Here is a 19,813-nt window from a genome sequence, read left to right as displayed (position 1 = left end):
CAACAAAAATTGAGACAATAAGTTGAGTTTTTAACCATTATTGTGATTTATTTTAAAACTTCTGTGGCCAGATTTACAGTAACTCAGACCATGTTGCTGACCCAGAAAAAACTGTTTAACTTTGGGCAGAAAATCTCCTCTTTCTGTGAGGTAAAATAAACCCTTTCTCTGTGTTTATGTATGACAACTGTGCCCTCTTAAAAAGGTTATTGTTCTTTAGTTTTCACAAGAGATGCAGTGAAAAGAAAAAAAACAACAGAGCAAAATCCATCTTGTTCATTTGTAGCAGATGTGCATGTGTGGATCTGATTTTACATGGTTGCATCAGACAATGATTGTTTCGAAATCGGGTCATAAAACATCCACCCTTAAGGAGCCGCATACTCTGTTGAACATGTGAACGGCTTAGTATTTAACTAGTGCAGCTCATACAGGGTCAGGAACAGTAAAACATTCCCCAGAGGTAATGCTGGTAACCATGATGTGTTTTTCCTCTCAAAAGTTAACATCACTTCATGTTTTCTTTTGCATATCAGTTGTTGAAACTTCTGTGCTTTTATTTGCCAACCCTTGCAGCTTTTAGTCAGTGCATTTGTGGGCCTAATCAATTGGAACAATATGGGGTAATCAATTTAAACAATATGCTATTATTTTCCATCTTGAATTTAATTCATTTAATTAAAAAAGTGACAGAACCCATGTTTGCATGAGGTCAATTGATAAGTAGTTAATTATGATGCTTTATGTATTTTGCTGGTGCTGGTCCTCTGTGCTGTAGACATCTAAAGCAAGGCTATCTAAACCAGGGTTTTACAGAGCACTTCATGCTTTGCTCTGGAGACAGGCCATACAGAAATGCTGATCTCATGCTGCATTAAATGTAACAAAAGCTGCTATGATGGTTAAGATTCCACTGTGAGTGATTGACCAGAATTTAGAAGAGCCTAAAACTTATCTGTTAATCATTCTGTTATTTTTATACACTTTCTAAGGTTCACATTGTGTGACCACTTCTGCTATAACCTTTTGCTGCTGTATCACCACAATTTCCCCATTGTGGGACAATAAGAGGTTTTCTATTCTATTTTAAGAACATAAGAGACACAAGTTTAGACCCACTAATCTGAAGACACACAGTGGGTGGAATAACTATTGAACACGCCAACACTTTTCTCAGGAAAAATATTGTTAGAGGTGTTATTGAGATTACCTTTTCACAAGATGTTGGTAGCAATCCATTCAATCCACACATACAAAGAAATCAAACCATCGATGTCCATAAATTAAGTTTTGTGTGATAAAGTGGAACATGTACATTTGACCATGCAAATCAGACACATATTACTCAAAGTATTAGAGAGTGGACCCAGAGCAAATACAAAAGTAAAAAAGGAGTCTTGGAAAATGTAAAAGATGAACAAAGCTATTAACCTCATGAGCAACTGCAAAACCAGTAACCACTGGGGCTGAGGGTTGTTTGTTCAAAGTTAATAATCTAAGTTTTTGTAACTACATTGTTTGCTTATGTTTAGCTTGGAAAGGCTTTTGTTGCTGGATTATGAACTGAAGGGGGTGGGATACTTAACTTCACACTTCTACTTCCTCCTTTTCAAACTATGTATCCTCTATATTGTAAAATGCTGTTCTGTTTATGCTTTTCTTTTATATGCATCTTTGAAATAAATAAAATATGTTTTAGATTTTTACCCTCTCTATTACGTAATATATTTATTCACCTGCTTTTTTAACTTTAAAAAGGCACACACACAACTTTACTCAGCCAGCCTGACTGTATTCTTTATCATTTTTCTCTCCCTGTGAAAAATGTGGGCTTTAAAGCTGATTTATCTGTTGTGCTTTGAAATAACTTTACTGGCTTGATGCTAAAAACATTTTAGGCTGTCTTTGCCTGAAAGTCTGCTGATCAGTTATGCCATATTGAATTTCTCAAGTAACATCGTGCTTCACTATGTCGGGGTTAAACCACTATACTTTTGTGAGAACTTTTGTTTACTCTGACTTGCATTTCAATGTAGACGGAGCACTTTCGCAGTTGACATCACATTAATTAATTCACAAATGATGCAAAAAATCATGCATATTGAGGAGCAAACTAGAACTGAATGTATATTCTTTCCTGATACATCAGTGAATTTTTACAGCAGACTAATTAAAGATAACATTGTCTTATGGAATATGCCACATTCTGAGAGACGGAGTTTTGGGTTATTATTTGCTGTAAGCAGAACCATTAGCAGGAATAAACTCTTGAAATATATGACTGTACTAAATAAATCTATATAATGTGTCAGAAAAACTTTTTTTAATTGTATCAGAGAAACACATAACTTTGTAATTATTCTATAACTTATTGAGTTGGACCAGTAGTTTCTTTCATTAACCTTTGAAAACCATAAGAAACTTTTACCATATGATCAACAATGTGAGCAAGTATTCTAAAGAGGCTGCTCAGCTGCTGTGGATTTTACAATTTCTTAAGCGTCATTTCATCTACAGAAGTAAATTGGTTTCAATTTTATTTGAATTCTGACATTAGATAAGAGAAAACACAAAAATGAAAAAAATAAAAGTGCACTCCCCTAAAAATAGTTTTTTTTTGTAAAAGCGCTACGGAAAGCGCCAAGAGTAACAAAGTTGAAACTGAGAAAAAAGAAAGAAGCAGAAAACCAGACCAGATAACTTTGCCAAGTTGAACCATTGGGACTTAAAATAAAATAGGACCTTCAATATTTTATGTGAAATATGAACTTCTTTCCTCTTTGTCCTATAATCTGTTACTGCTTCACGTCCTGTTTAGAAGCAGTCTATCACTGAGGTTGTGTTTATGTTTTCAATAACCAGTCCTTTGTCTGTTTAACCTGCAGGGCTCCTGTGGTCTTCTGCATCACTCTGAACTGTCAGTTGAAATGGTAGTAATCTGTTCCTTCCTTCAGCTGCAAAGAGTTGAGGTTTTCCTCTAGAACTCCTCCTGTCATGTCCTACAAATGGAACCACAACATAAAAAGCAGTCTTACATAAGAAAAACATAAAAAGATAAAAAAAAAAATATATATATATGTGATACATTTTAACAGCTTCTTTTGTGTTGGTTTTTGAATGAAAAGTAACAAAAGACTTTAGCCATGTGAACATTATTAAAGATAATGAGGAAATCTGTGATTGAGTCCAGATTTCTGTTTTCTGTGAGTGATTACTTCTGCCAATTTCCTTAATTGGGCAATTAGTAGACCACATAGGTGGGGTCTCTTCAGATTTAAATCTAAATCTTGCTTAGTGACAAAGAAGCCTTTTCTAACTTGTTTTTACATACTAACAGAAATGCAGGAAAACTTGGGTTTTCAGTCATGCTGTCTCACAATCAAACCTAAACCTTTCCAACCATACATCATCATTCATAGCACGATATGTTTGCACAACCATGCCATGATCAAAGATCAGCCAGCTGCCTCTTCCCATTTCCTGACAGCCTCCCCTCATGTTTGTTAGTTTTACATCCTGTACTGGGCACACGCCCTGAATCATTATGTTGTTAGGCTGGGAAACAGACCTGAGGGACAAGCGGTCAGAAACAACAAACATACAACACGCAAACACACTCTCAGCTCACCAGTTTAACACAGATAATAAAGGGGCCCGTGGCTTCTTTGTAGTGCAAGATGGGGATTGTAGGCTTTGGTCTTTGCTGGAGACATATCAACAGAAAATGTTATAAACATTAAACAGTTTATAAGTGTTGGTTGAATGTTAGGAATCAAAGGCCTGACAGCTCTGTTGTGAAGGAACAATTAACAACAAAACCTGAATTTGTATCCGCGTGATCTCACCTTGGATTCCTCATATGTGTAGAAATTCTTCTGAATTTTGTTTGCATCCACATCACAGAATGCTTTGACCTTAAGTGGAAAAAAAAACACTGAATGCTGATTAGGGTAAACAACGCCTTCAAAACATGAAAAACAGCACATTTTAGTGTCACACATCAGGACTGTCACTGACATACTTTCTTCTGATCGATCAGGCTCAGGCTTCGGTAGAGCTTCCTCCCTTGTTTACCAGCGTTCCATATGGTGAAGTTCTCCCAGTGCCTGAGAACTCTCTCCTGCAGAAAGTCTACTCGCAGTTTCCAGATGGTCTCCCTGATGGCAGAAAAGATAAATTATGTCATAATCATGAGATAATTTTACAACTAGAGCTTATATAACAGCATTTTTAGGCCTCAATTCAAAATACACAACTCTGGGGAAAAAATATATAACTTTATACTTTCTATGATTGGGCAACTTAAAGTCTCTTGAGTATTTAATTTTTTTAATTTCCAACACAAACTGCAATATATTTTTTTCAAAATTTTATTTCACTAAGAATGTTTGTTCATTTTTGTGAAGTGAAAGAAAACTGATTTGACTCAGACAAGCCAAGAATATATCAAACCACCAATCTATTTGGGTCTCTGTCTGCCAATTAGACAAACTTATAAACTGTATTTTCTGACCTTTAATATTAGGTGAATAGTCCAGGCTGAGACAGATTGGATAAAGAGTATCTATGAGGGTTTTCAGCTTTAATTAAGTCTAACAGTGATTGGAAAACTTTTGATCAAAACAATTCCATTGATTTGCTTGCCGTATGGAAGGTAATCCTCCACCCTAGTATGAAGTCTCTTTTATCCTGATAAAGGTGATATTTTTCCAAGTTTTGCTAAATATTTAGCTCTGTCCATCTGCCCTTCAACTCTTACCCGCTTTTGTATTCCCTCTGCGGAAGGCCACACCAAAACTGTGATGCACCTACCGTGCTTTACTGTAGGATGGCAAGCTAAGGATGATCTGTGGTGCAAGTTTTCTGTCACACATAGCATTTCACATGTGGGAGAATATTGCATGTGTAGATGCAAACATGACTCCCGTTTGTTTTATGTAAGCACAAAAATGCCTTTCTCCTTGTCACCTTTACCTAAAGGTATTTATGAAGTGCCCTAGCCCTTATGTTCTCCCACTCGATTGGTTCTCTGAAGCTTCCTCAGACTTTCCATGGAGCTACTGCCTGTTAATGCCATTAATACTATCCTTGTTGGGCCGGTGAGTTTGGGTGGACAGCTATTTCGCAGCAGGTTAGCAGCTGTGCAACACTCCCTGCATTATAAACTAAACAATGCTCCCTTTGGTGTGCTAAGCTCAGAACACTGTATTATAACTTAACTCTGTTTTAAAACTCTCCGCAACATTACCTCTGAACTCTGGCCTACTCTCTGGTTTCCTTGATGTTGTTAACTTCAATTCTCCAAATAACTGTCTTTGACCTTCACATGACAGCTAGGTTTATGATTAAATTAAATCACACCCAGACAGACCCGTTTAACCTATAAGGCGACCTCTAAAGCAAACTACTTGACATTGGATTTTATTTAGGGGAATTACCATAATTAAAACAAGACTGCTTATCATCTAAAGCTAACATACATTTTATATTGTATGCCTCAATGTTATCCAACTGCAGACATTCGAATGAAACTGAAAATACAACTGCAAAAAGTGTTGGCCTGGTCTCATTTATATCAAATAAATAAAACACTTGCTAGGCTCCAAGTGTGCCATATCCGCAAATACATGTCGGAATTCACAGTAGAACACTCTCTCCATCCATCCATCCATACTTTCTTCTATCAGGATCCTGAAGGGGCAGTGCCTATCTCCGGCAGTCTATGGGCGAAAAGTGGGGTACACCCTGGACAGGTCAAACAGTCATGTCTGTGGAATGTTGGAGGAGGCCAGAGTACCCGGAGAGAACCCACGCATGCACAGGGAGAACATGCAAACTCCAAGTAGAATTGAACCCGGAACTTTGTTGCTGCAAGGCAACAGTGCTACAAACTGTGCCACTGTGCAGTCTAGTAGAACAAACTCAAACTGTAAAACTGGTCTTTGTGCTTTTTACGCATTCAAACCTGAGAACGACATTGATTATATGCACACATTCAACCTAAGCACTTTTCTTTATTTTCCAGAGTGTTCCTTTTTTCTGTCTGTAGCAACAAACCTCATAAGGCAAACAAATCTAAATTAACACCACTGGAGAGCCTGGGTGGTCTCTAGAGGTTTGCTTTGTTTCATTTTTTACATGTGTCGCCTCCAAGACATGGCAGCAATATGGCAAAGATTTCCTCAACACACAGCTGCCACTCACATTTAAAAACAGAACCAGTCAGTTGCATATCATATGCCATCTGACCATCCACCATCCTTAAAGAAAATAGTTTCACCTCATATAATGCCATCTGCACTGTCTATGTGACAGACAGAAATAGGTTTACAGTTTCATTTGGCTAGTGAGGAAGTAGGTAGGCAGTTTATGGGAGGGGTGACAGGAGTGGGGTAGAGCAGAAATTAGACATGCCTGTAATAGGCCTCCAAAAATAGAGAGATGAAAAAAAAACATGCGAAAGGGTGATGAACTCGGAGGAATCACACCCAGCAGATATACAGTCAGAAAGTTTTTTATTGAGAAAGTTCCTTATATAATCATTTATTTAGCCTTAAAGGACACACAGACACATGCACACCTGCATGTTAAATCTCAGGCAGCTGCAGGAATGTCATTCTGACACACAACATGCGTAACATTTCTGTTCACACCGAGATCTAATTCTCTCAGAGCATCAGTGAATGAATTCTGAACATTCCAGGCAGAGAAGGCCAAAATTCCTGATTAGGATGCTGGGAAAGTGAGTGGAATTCCACAGACACTGTCATCAAATCTCAAAAATCCCAAAACAGCTCTGAGTGTGTGTGTCAGTAACAGTACTTCAGTTTGTGTATGAGTGCATGTGAAGGCCTGGGAAACTCAGGGATGCCAGTTGGCAGCTGCATGTAGGTGGAGGACCAACAATATGACCGGTTGTGTGTGTTTGTGTGTGTGTGAGAGAGACTTAATGGCAAGGAGGGTGAATGGTGAGACTGACTCTGTCACAGAATGCGTAGCAGCCCTCTCATGGTAACGATAAACCAACAGGATCTGGTCGACCCTGATCGGACACACCCCTTGACGAAGAAGCTGGTAGAAGAAGAGCAGATCCTCTGGGACACCCTGAAGAGCGAGCAGAGAAAATTGGATCTAGTTAGTGAAGGTACAGTATGTCCTGTCAGAGGTGAAACCTGTTTAGTTTGAAATAACAGAGTTTATATATTGCAACTGTTTTTAATTAATTGCACACTGAAAAAAAAAAAAAACTTTAATTGCATTCACCCTTAATTTGAGCAGATAAATAAGTTGCTTTGCCAATGGAATGAGTATTTTTACTCTTAAAATATGATAATTAGATAATATGCACCTGAAATAAGATAATGCTTTTTTTTTCTTATTTTAAATGTAAATTGACTTGTTCCATTGGCAAAGTGTCTCACTTACCTCCTGAATTCAATAAAAAATGCCTTATTTAGATTTATATTTTTTGTAGTGTAATAGTGATAACCCAAAGTTTGCTTCATATTGCATTACATTACACTTTTTACATGCATCAATATGCAATATGTAAGGAAATAAGGTTAAATAAATGAAAAATGTATTCTGTCATGTATTTACATATGAACAACCCTGGTTTTGCAGATAAAGTTAATAAAATGTGTATTGTTTAGCTGCATCAGGGCAAAAGTTAGCTTTAGCATTGGTGTTTTTATCTGTTAGAAATGATCATATGGCCATATTAGACAGAAACTTCAATGCTTCGCACAGAGACTGAGTGGACTGTAGAGGTTAAATACTATTTGGCTAAAATAGATAAAAGGTCAGGTCAGTTTACCGCTAATCCTGCATTTCGCTAACCTGACAACAGCCAGATGCATGTCTCGCTCCGCCTAGCTCCACTCACACGTATGTGAGTGGAGCTGGGCGGAGCGAGACATGCATCTGGCTGTTGTCAGGTTAGCATTTCGCATGAGGGGTGAGTAAATCTTTAGCGGTGCATACAGCGGATCTGCATGGCGTCACATGAAGTTGAATTTATTTCTTTTTTTACTCAGAAATCATAATTTAAAAAAAAAGCATAAATTCCAACTGGGAAAGTCAGAGTTCGTCAGGTAGACTTATATCTATTATAAAACATGGCTGCCATATATTTTAACTATAGAGGGAGTCACATGAATAACAGTTTCTATTTTACACAGAGCTGTAAAATAGCCGTTTGTGAACAAGTTTTGCAAGTGGTAAAATTAACAAAATAAGAGAAATATATTTTGTCAATGGCTTTTATTACCAACATTATTTCATGCCACAATAAATAGCTCATCCCACTTTTATCTGACTGACATCTGGAATGTTCTCAGTTTGGGGATCATGTCATTCTCACTTCCAAGCTCCAGTTTCCGAGACAAACTGAGCACAGTCTAAATAAGGATGAAGCCTGCCTGGCACACACTTTCATATCAGTTATTTCTGTGTGCAAATTATTATGGGGAATTATTTTAACGTATTAAAGAAAACCATGACAAAAACAAAATACTGAGATAAGACATAAAAAACACTATACTAATGGAAATTTGCGAAAAATGTCAGACTAAAGAACTACAATATAAAGAAATTCATATGGTGTGCCACAATGATCTTTGATACAAAAATAACCTGTTTAAACATTTTTATAGTGTTTAACTAATTAATAGTAGTCTTATTAGTAGTGTCTGTAAACTACAATCTGTGGTCGCTAAATTCCTATGTTTCTGCTATTAGGGTTGTGTTATGGAGATACAAAGAAATGGTGTGTGTTGAATTGTCTTTTATTAATGAATTTATTCAAATAATTTATCATTACCAATGAATGTAACAAACTATGTATATTTTTTATGAGAACAAAATCACTTTAATATTTTTAAGTATTCTGTAAAGATACCTTCAATGTCTCAGATAGCCATGGTGCACATCTACAAATAGAAAAGATATAAGGGTATCTGGATGTTGATGACAGTATCCCATGTGGACATATTTTTATATATTCACCAGGGATGAAATTCAATTAAGAAATCGATATTATTGCAGCAACTTCAGGAAACAAATAAAAAGCATCTGACAGGCTGAGGTCGGCCTGTTTCTTATCTCGCTCGTGGAAACAGAAGGGATCTGTTCAGATCAAATAGTACTCCTTTAAATATATTAAAGGGAAAAAAAAGAGGGAAAAAATTATATAGAAAAACATATTCAAAAAATAACCTCACAAACATTAATAGTAGTAATCTGTAAAGCGTTTAACAAAAAATAAAGTGGCATTCTCACCTCGTGTGACACTTCAACGGGTGAGTAATATGCCCAATTAAAAATCTCCACCCAGATTTATCTGACCCATACATCTACAAATAATCAGTTAAAAATCATATCAGCTCTAAACTCTAACAAATAAACCTCAAGTTAACTTTCTGATTGGATCCTACAAATACTATAAGATAAGTAAAACATTTCACTTTGGGCCTTCGGATGCTCTTTTTACACCCTTTTTTGTTTTTGCCAGTTAGCAATTTTAGTCAAAATATCTTTATTCACAAATTTCAGGAGTGTGTATTCTGTGCATTAGAAATGGGAAAACTCAAAAAATCTCTTCATAATAAAAGACATTGGCTTTATTAAAAAATGCACTACGTGTTCAGAATATAAAATGCTTCATGCATCAAGTGCTAACTAGATTTACAAGCAGTTTAAAGAATGATGTGAGTGAAATTTCACCTTGCCACCTTCGTCAAACAATCCAACTTTCCGGAACAACTTTCTAGGGCAGAACCATGTTGGCATGACGACCGTGGGCCCATTGGAGGTGTATACCTGATAGGACAGACCAATAACAGATATAATAACACTGACACATTAGACAAACACAAAAACAGGAGATTTCTTTTTTAAGAATTTGCCATAACAATGATTCTGTGGTTGAGAAGTTGTTAAATGAAGCAACAAGACTGTCGCTATTTCATCTGCAGAAAAAACATTCCTGTTTCAGAAGGAAAACTTTTTTTTCCTATATCAGGATTATGAAACAAAGTGTTATATTCCTGAACACCATAAAAACTTGGTAAAGGAGTGTCTTAACGTACGGAATGATCAGCCACCATCCATCCAAAGAAACTAGGCAGAAGAATGAACATTACTGTAGTTTTGATCACTTGATCATTTCCATTTACACAGTGTAATATACAATAAAACACTTAAACTAAATGAACTGACTCTGGAAAAGACATCAGAATTAATAATTTAAGTACATTTTGGACTAAATACAAATTAATATCTTCTGGATTAAATTGTCTATTATTGTCCTTTTTGTCATTAGAGGCCTTTTTTTTCAATAAAGGCTGACAGAAATAAGAGGGGTGGGAGACACCTAGCAAAGGTCAACAGGTTGAGACTTGAATCTTTGGCAGATGCTTCAAGGACTAAGGCCTCGAAAAATGTGTTGCATGCTTAACCAGCCATTTTATCTCCATTTATCCCAGGTAAGATGATTCTGATACTTTTTCCAATTTGGCTTTGACTTACCAAAAGGAATACAAACATTTTAGACCATATCCTGAGTTAATCTGTTAGTGGTGCCCTTAAAGCACTGCCTGCTTATGTGATTCTCCCCCAATTCTTAAAGAGGTCACACTTCACAAACCTCTAAAGACAACAAATATACCTAAAGCATATTGTGCCACGCGTTATACATTTTTATTAGGGTTTTTGAATTGATTTACATAAAGAACAACATTTCAACTAAAGTTTGATTCACAGCGATATGTCAGTACTGTATACTGACAAGTAGAGTTCAGAGTTAAAGCTGTAATTAGATTCTTGTAATGATTGGTTTGGAGCTGACAGCGTCCGCTTTCATGAGATAAAATGTGGTCTGTCAATTGAGATAACAGGAACCTAACAGCAGGCTTAGGGTGAAACCCAGCTTACCCAGAGCACTCATGACACTACTCATATATGATTTGTTCTGTCACCACCTTTAGTAAATAAAGAACATCTCCTTTAGTTGACTTACAGCTCAAGTGTACCACATATGTCTAAAATCATAAAGCATTTTGTAGAAAATCTCTCCAAAATCTATCATTGTTATATGAGTATTGGGAAGATTGACAGACCATAACAGCTGTGGGCTCATCTTCATGGCTACGTATTTATTTGCATCATGACTGGCTTGGTATGATGTTATGAAGATGGATGCATTTTGTTGCCAGATATAAAACATTTCAAACTGTCCACTTGAATTGAAATTAGCACTTATGTTCGTGCTGCACTTGAACACAAAGGTTTCATCAAAGAATTCAGCCACATAGAGAAGTAGTTACTTAAAATGGTAATGTTAGTTGACAAAGTACACTACTGGTCTACACACTGAAGTGACCATAGTATTATATCAGACGGCTGAATAGTTTCCCAGGGTGGTCAAGAGTTTCAATCAACCTAAGGTCTGATGCAAAATACTCGTCAGAAGTTACTAACCTTTCCGCTCACAGGGGGGGGGGCATATCTACTTTAATCTTTAAAACGAATCAGACATGCATATACTCTCTTACAGCGTAAAGAGAAAACATTCCCATTCTCACACATGATCTACCACTTACTTGTGTTTTTGCTTTTCTTCTCTCAAACTACCTCATGTGAAACAACCTCAATATTTTCCCTCCTTTCCCTGCAACCGCCTCATCTCCTTTATCCTTTCCTCTATGTGTTTTCTAATATTTTCACCCCATGAACCAGAAGATCATGTCAAACGGATCTTTTTCTGCTTCTAACTGCATCTCTAATTTCCACACAGCATGCCCATATGGGCACATGTGTGTGTTGGGGCATGCATGGGACATTTTACGGAGCGAATACGCTGCTAGAGCAATCCAGAAACGTATCGCAGATGTAGAAAACTGTGCCAAACATCTGGTTCCAACCACTAACAACAGCTGGACTAAATCTTATCTGGATAGTGTGTGTGAGTGGTGGTGGGCGGGGTAGGGTAGTGGGCTATGTTTCCACCTACACGCTTCTTTCTTTTGCCTGTCTGTTGTAACATTGCAACATTTCTCAGCTGTAAGCTGAGGCCAAATCATGAATAAGAAGAATAAGAATGAGTTCTGGGAAAACAGCAGCCGCAGTAGGAGGCTGACTGTGACTAATCAGGAGGGTAGGAGGGTTTTTTGGGTAGTAATATATAAGGTTATATGTATGAAGCAACACTAGATTTTTGTGGTTTAAGGTAGTAATGTGAAGCAGAATATATTGAAAGCAGGAAAAACGGAGCAGCACCTAATCTTGAGAATCCGGGTATGATCTCACTCTAATACTCCATGAAACCTAATATCATGTCTGTTGAGTACTTATGCAGACGGTGACACTGTGCATGAATGCTGCAAAAAAAGTGACTTCAGGTTTTCTTGTATCCAAGGCTACAGTGTGTTTTCTTAAATCAGAACAAGGAGACCTTTCTTTCAACATAAAAAAGATATTCACTACCGTTCAAAAGTTTGGGGTCACATTGAAATGTCCTTATTTTTGAAGGAAAAGCTTTGTACTTTTCAATGAAGATAACTTTAAACTAGTCTTAACTTTAAAGAAATACACTCTATACATTGCTAATGTGGTAAATGACTATTCTAGCTGCAAATGTCTGGTTTTTGGTGCAATATCTACATAGGTGTATAGAGGCCCATTTCCAGCAACTATCACTCCAGGGTTCTAATGGTGAAATGTGTTTGCTCATTGGCTCTGAAGGCTAATTGATGATTAGAAAACCCTTGTGCAATCATGTTCACACATCTGAGCAGATTGAGTTTCTGGAGCATCACATTTGTGGGGTCAATTAAACGCTCAAAATGGCCAGAAAAAGAATTCTCATTTAAAACTCGACAGTCTATTCTTGTTCTTAGAAATGAAGGCTATTCCATGCGAGAAATTGCTAAGAAATTAAAGATTTCCTACAATGGTGTGTACTACTCCCTTCAGAGGACAGCACAAACAGGCTCTAACCAGAGTAGAAAAAGAAGTGGGAGACTGCATTGCACAACTGAGCAAGAAGATAAGTACATTAGACTCTAGTTTGAGAAACAGACGCCTCACAGGTCCCCAAATGGCATCTTCATTAAATAGTACCCGCAAAACACCAGTGTCAACATCTACAGTGAAGAGGCGGCTGCGGGATTCAGGGCTTCAGGGCAGAGTGGCAAAGAATAAGCCATATCTGAGACTGGCCAATAAAAGAAAAAGAATAAGATGGGCAAAAGAACACAGATATTGGACAGAGGAAGACTGGAAAAAAGTGTTGTGGACGGATGAATCCAAGTTTGAGGTGTTTGGATCACAAAGAAGAACGTTTGTGAGACGCAGAACAAATGAAAAGATGCTGGAAGAATGCCTGACCCCATCTGTTAAGCATGGTGGAGGCAATGTAATGGTCTGGGGTTGTGTAGGTGCTGGTAAGGTGGGAGATTTGTACAGGGTAAAAGGGATTCTGAATAAGGAAGGCTATCGCTCCATTTTGCAACGCCATGCTATAGCCAGTAGACAGCGCTTGATTGGAGCCAATTTCATCCTACAACAGGACAATGACCCTGAACACACCTCCAAATTGTGCAAGAACTATTTAGAGCATAAGCAGACAGCTGGTATTCTATCGGTAATGGAGTGGCCAGAGCAGTCACCAGATCTGAACCCCATTGAGCTGTTATGGGAGCAGCTTGACCATATGGTACACAAGAAGTGCCCATCCAAGCAATCCAACTTGTGGGAGCTGCTTCTGAAAGCGTGGGGACTCTAAACTTTCTGCTTCTGAATGAAGACAAAATAGTCCTGTTTCTCTGACTGTGACTGGCTGGATGTGCTCTCTTCGTCCTTTGACATGGGAGCTGGCTCGGAACTAATCTCCCTGGACCACCTGTGGTTTACAGTTGCCTTTTGTAGATGGCCGCTTACGTTGTCATGTTGTGCTGGAGGTTTCTTCCTGTTTAAACTGAGTTTTTCCTCTCCACAGTCGCAACAAGCATACTAGGTATGAGGAATTGCCTTCGAGTCAATGAGTTGATGCAATCAACTGGTTTTCCTTAGATAGAAAACTTTTAATCAATTTGTCTGTATGACCTGGTTGAATTGTAAAGTGCCTTGGGATGACATGTGAATTGGTGCTATATAAATAAACTGAATTGATTTGGACAATATTAGGTATCTAATGAAGTGCAATGCATTCAGGCTTTATGTTTATTATTGATTGTGTAGAAAAGGAGTAGAAACTAAAGAGTTGGTCAGTTAGTCAGGTCAATCAGAAGTAAAAATTGTTTTAATTTTCAAAAACAGCAGACATCAACCAGAAGGAATCAATTCAATAAAACCTTGTTGTTGGGATGGAATAAAAAAATATCTTCCCAAAAAAGCTGCATTAATTATTACCTGGAGTCAATTTTTTTCTGTGAGGCCTAAAGCAAAAAGTTATTTTTTTATTTTTATGATTCGTTTATTTCCCATCATATCTTTGAAACCATATCTATGATCTCATAAAACATGTTTTCTTAATGTCTTTTAGGATTAACTGATCAGAAAGCATGTATCACTCTAGGTCTTTTAAGCCAGTAGCCAGAGCTCCTTGGGGACCCCCTCAGCCCAGAATGTGACAGGGGTACCTCATAAAGAAATTCCTCCCAGCTGCAGTCAAAGCAGATGTTCCCCTTCTGCATCCAGAGAATGAACAAGCTGTGCATCTGTGAACCCACTGCTGGCTGATTCCCTTAGACATGGCTGGGATTTATAAGGAAAAAGATAGATACAATAAAATAATTCCTCCCTTACTGTTTTGATTTGGGTCAATTTTGTTTATGCAGACTATTAATAAAATGCTTAAATACTTTTGGTTAAAAATGTTTGTTTTTCATTTTGACTTGTGTCTTCTAACTAGGTGAGAAGGCTATACTTAAGACCAGATTTAATAAAAATTACAAAAACAAATACATAAGTAAATAAAAAATTTATACATAAAACAGAATAAGAGATTTTTTAAGAGATAAATTTAGCAAGCCTTAAATTCTGATAAAACAAGAGAGTTGTCAATGAGATGCCAAAAAAACAACATAAAAACCAGAATTAACAAGATAAACATTTTCTATAATATATTAAATGCAGCATAGGTGTGAGAAACTAGACTGTTTATTAAAATGCATCATTAATTGTGTATGAATTATGTCTTATATGTTTTACTTTGTCACCTTGTCTCTCCTCCTGTCCAAATAATGGTCCAACCAAAATAGATCACGGCTTTACCTCGGCCAGAACTATGCAGACATATTTGCAGTGAATGGCAGCTGATCTGACCAACCACATGCATTTCGATAAAATGTTTTTTTCTTAGCACGATTACTACATACTATCGGATTTACTGTCTAATCACATGCTAAATCATTAATGGTGTGTACTTGCCTTAAAAACAGTCAGTAGCTACTAGAGGTGTCCCAATACAACTGTTTCATATCTGATACTATACAATATTGATATTGCAGCTTTGACTATTGGCTGACATCAATGTTGACTTAATACAATATAAGTTTGAATGATACATACTTTTTTTTTTTATATGGACAAGGCCTTGTCCATATAAGACTCAAACTCACTGCGGATCCAGACATTTGAATTGAGAAAACTTCCTGGAGAGGTGGCGAAACGTCTTCAAATCTTGAAAACCAAGTCCAGTGGATATTTTTTTAATTTTTACGGAATGACTATGACCTGGATGACTGAGAACCTTCATCAGCACGATACATACTTTTATGACTCATTTTGCCATACTGAAAATACTGTAGAAAAGACTTCAATTAATTTTCAGTGATCAATTATTAACCAATGGGTTACATCAAATATAAGCAGGAGCAAAGTGTTTCTATCATTATGCTGATATCAGTTTTAAATGCAGGTCAATCATTTTTTTGTCTGAATTTATAAATCAGGAAGGCTGTGAAATAACAACACCATGCTGTCTTACAGATGCGCTGTAACAATATGTAAAATCCTAAAAACATTTTTGATTGTTTACAACAGTAAGGCTCTGGTTATTGTACTAAAGCATTTTAATTTATCTACGAACTAAAAGCAGCTTGTTTGAATTATGTTAACTCTAGCTCTAAAACATTAATCAGAATAGGTTAAAACAGGCATTGCTAGGTCAGAGGTTTTTTTTAAAAAAAAATGGAGATTGAAATAGAATGTAAATAGTTCCAGGGTTCTGTGTTCTACTGATTCTCTGCCAAAGGTGGCTGTTGTTGACAGGTGGGCGTGGCCCCACACCTGCCGCTCATTGGGGCTGCTCTGACTGGAGCTTAAGAGGAGCTTTCAGTCAGCTGAAGGATGCCAGAGTGTTAGCACGATGTGGTACGCCTAGGCCTCTGTCCTGTTGACAGATCTTCGTTCCTGTTAGTTTAAGTTTAAGGTTTTGGATTTCTGGTTCTAACTTGTCTCCTGTCTCCCTCTGTTGGTATGAACCCTCAGTTCGTTGTCCTCTTGATTACTCACCCGTCTGTTTCCGTGCACTGAAGACTGGTTCCTGAATCCCTGATTCTGCTCTGGCGTTCCCCTCAAGCCCCCTCTGTGCTACCGAGCAAGAGAACCTCCTTCCTGGATCAACTCTTGTTCCTTCACCTGCTCCTCGAACCTGCCTCCGCTGTGGTACTGCTTGGACCACCGCCTAATTTCCATCCGCTAGCTCACCTGTCGCTTAGCCATCTCCTCCCCTCAGAAAGCTGTGAGCTACAGAACCCTTTCCTCCACTCACCCTCCCCGGATAGGTTATCTGTACCTGGCGGTAGGCAGAGCAGCAACAACACAGTTCTCCCTAACTTTCTTAGTATTAATCAGTTTCCACTTTCCTCCCGCAGAGCCCCAAACGCTGACATTCTGAACCTTGCCTTCGACTCTCATTGTGAACTCTTCATATTTGTGTGTAGTCTAAATAAACATCTTAAACTGCTCCTTGTTCTCCGTCTGTGTCTGCATGGGGGCCAAACACCTAAAAACCATGACGAAACAGTTAATTTCCACTTTACAGGTCTAATCATTTGTAAAATGATTAGAGTGACTGGGGAAGCAGCCTCAGCAGAGTCTCCCAGACTTTCCTCTCCACAGACACCTCCTCCAGATCTACTGCGGGAAGCCTGAGGCATCCCAGGTCAGCTGAGAGATATAGTCCCTCAAGCTTGTCCTGGGTTGTCCTCCTGATCCTCCTCCCGATGGAACGTGGCTGGAAAACTTCTCCAGGGAGGTATCCGAAAAAGATGTCAGCATCTGCATTACAGCAGCAGCTGTACTGATCTGTCTATCGATCTCCCACTCCACTTTCTCCTCATTCGTGAACACAACTCAAAGATATTTGAGGCAGTAGCTCTCCTCCAACCTGAACGGGACTCCTCCCTTTATCCAGTCGTAAAGTTCATTAGCTCTAATCAACCATAACGGATATCTGGAAAATGTACTGTATGTAGTGCCCACTATAACACTGCTCTGTCCACATGGAAATGCAAGTCAGAGAGAAAAAAAAAGCTCCAACAAACACAGGATAATTTCACCAGTGACATAGTCAGGCACAGCATTAGCTGAGGCATTTGGTGCCTTTTCATCAAACCTTAGAGCAAAGACAACAGACACAGTGGTTTGATACATCAAGTCAATCAAGTTATTTCGAGACAATAACATATAAATCAATGTTGAAGCTTTTCACAAATACAAAACGTATGTGCCCTATGGCAGCACTTTGCCTTGGTGGAGTTTATTACTACACGTTTTTAAATAATTCAACAAATAATCTATTTTCTAAGCTAAGCATAAGCAAAACTATAACAAGAAACAGAAGATTTGTTTGTTTTCTTCATACAAACGAGCACTAGAGTTTTAAGCTCCTTATTAGGTCAGCAACAGGCCATTGCCCTTCATTAACCTGATTTCAAGCCTCTTTTTACAGCTTTTGAAATATAACCAAATTTTGTTTCACCCTCTACATACTTTGGGATAATTGTACCTGAATTGCACGTTCCCCTCTGACATTTTGCAGTGAGAGGCTGCTGCTCCTGCAGTTAAGGGGCAGTTGCTGACAAGCCTCCTTGATTGATTGAAAGGTAGTATTAATTGTAAGACTCTGCCCTGCTTTAGATTCCAATACAAATCTGCACTCCTTTTTTATAGCTCTTCAACATACTCAAAGCCTTGGATTTATAGGGTAAAATAAAGTTTTTGATCTGCAGTGTCTTGAAGCTGTCCTGCTGGTGCCTTGCAGCAAGGAGATCCTAAATTAAAATCCCGGCCTGGCATCTCTCTGCATAGGTTTTTGGTGTTCTCTCCATGCATGTGCAGGTTGTCTTGGGGAACTCAAGTTTTCTTCCTGGGTTATTAAGTTAAATATGAAATTCAGGAAAGAGGAAATAGAAGCCAAATAACAGCTTATAGGAATAACTCCACTCGAAAAAACCTAAGCAAAACTCTTTTACATTTCTCATTTTCCTTTCTATAACTATTTAGAGAAAGCCTCTGGTGTGAGTTTCATTTGTTCAAACTAATATTTCCACACTGAACGAACTTGATATCTGCTACAGGATCATTTGGAACAAAAACTTTCATAGAAAGATCACAGGGCTTTTGTCAGCAAATATGTTTTGTTCCATCAGCATCCACCCCCCTTCCACTGAGAGTGAGCTATTTCCCCTGCATGGGCTCTGAGGTCAGCAGTGATCCCGCCTCCACCCTCCCATCCTTTGACACATTTCCGTACAAAACTGCGAGCTACGCATGTGTATCCTGTTCCTGTCCGACCTAGTAACTGCCTGACAAGCGACCTCTCACCCACGTACAAACCACAAGCATTCATGGACAAACCGTATCCGTTTACCTGAGTGATGAGCTGATCCTGAGTCAGTGAGTTGATCCAGCGGGTATAGCGCGCCGTAGATCCTTCTGGCAGCCTCTGAACTCTGCAGCCAATGAGCTATTAAGGAAACACAGATGCATACCTTCATCAGAGCAATGAAAACAAAACATGAGCTGCTGTATGTGCTATCGGGAGCTATTTTTTTTTTTTTTACATTTCTTTATAAATGTAGCAATTAATACTTATGATAATAGCCAGACAAAAAAAATACATATCTGTTAGTTGAAGTTTATTAAAGATGTTTAAATATGTTGCATAAAACAAAACTTAACAGTCTGACGTTAGATCTGAGGACCTTTTCCTGCTTTGGGACAGTTAGTATTACCAGCATTACCTCTGTTTACTTAAAGCCAGAATAAGTTGATTATTTTAGGGATGCACCAAAAAGTTTCAGTTGTAAAGACCGAAAAGTTAATTTTCAGATTTTAGTCAACAAACATTTAACTCCAAATCAACATGGCCGAAAACTTGTGATGACTTGACAAACTGCACATCCAGCAAGGGGGGAAAAGGATTGCAAGCAAACAGCGCAGCCAGAATGCAGAAACATTGCTACACGTGAGAAGTAAAGCACCTCAAGCAAGAGAGCGCAGGTAGTGGGGTAGAGTTAAGCGTGTGGAGTTTACACATCATAACCAAAAACGCTATAATTTTAATATTTAACATAATAACTTATCTTGGTGTTTTAGTTTTCGGTTTTCAGTCTTGGTTTTCCAATTTTTTGTTGTCAGTTTCGGCCAAGACTAGGGATGCACGATATAATCGGCCCCCTATCGGTATCGGCCTGTATCGGCCTTAAAACTGAATATCGGACATCGGCCACCCCCCCCGAATTTTACCCCAAATTTTATCAGCTTCTGGGTTTTTTGTCTAAAAAAAAAAAAAAAAAAAAAAATA

At 38.0% G+C, this 19,813-nt stretch overlaps 1 protein-coding gene across 2 annotated transcripts in view; it reads right to left on the bottom strand.

The window, feature by feature from the left end:
- The window catches only part of b3gntl1 (UDP-GlcNAc:betaGal beta-1,3-N-acetylglucosaminyltransferase-like 1), a 25,196-nt gene continuing 5,383 nt past the window's right edge, over positions 1-19,813 (bottom strand). Inside the window, exons 5-11 of one of the 2 annotated variants that reach the window (XM_015371202.1) lie at positions 18,878-18,973; positions 9,724-9,819; positions 6,980-7,104; positions 4,022-4,157; positions 3,846-3,914; positions 3,629-3,703; positions 1-2,999 (exon numbers count right to left, since the gene is read on the bottom strand). In XM_015371202.1, the coding sequence (XP_015226688.1) occupies positions 2,919-2,999; positions 3,629-3,703; positions 3,846-3,914; positions 4,022-4,157; positions 6,980-7,104; positions 9,724-9,819; positions 18,878-18,973 (678 nt within the window). In that variant the 3' untranslated portion in view covers positions 1-2,918. The remainder of the gene's footprint in view (positions 3,000-3,628; positions 3,704-3,845; positions 3,915-4,021; positions 4,158-6,979; positions 7,105-9,723; positions 9,820-18,877; positions 18,974-19,813) is intronic. The other variant, XM_015371201.1, reaches the window with a different exon arrangement.

The sequence above is a fragment of the Cyprinodon variegatus genome, unplaced genomic scaffold (assembly GCF_000732505.1).
Source record: "Cyprinodon variegatus isolate N-32 unplaced genomic scaffold, C_variegatus-1.0 Scaffold54, whole genome shotgun sequence".
NCBI lineage: Eukaryota > Metazoa > Chordata > Actinopteri > Cyprinodontiformes > Cyprinodontidae > Cyprinodon > Cyprinodon variegatus.
This window is presented reverse-complemented; position numbering and strand designations above follow the sequence as displayed.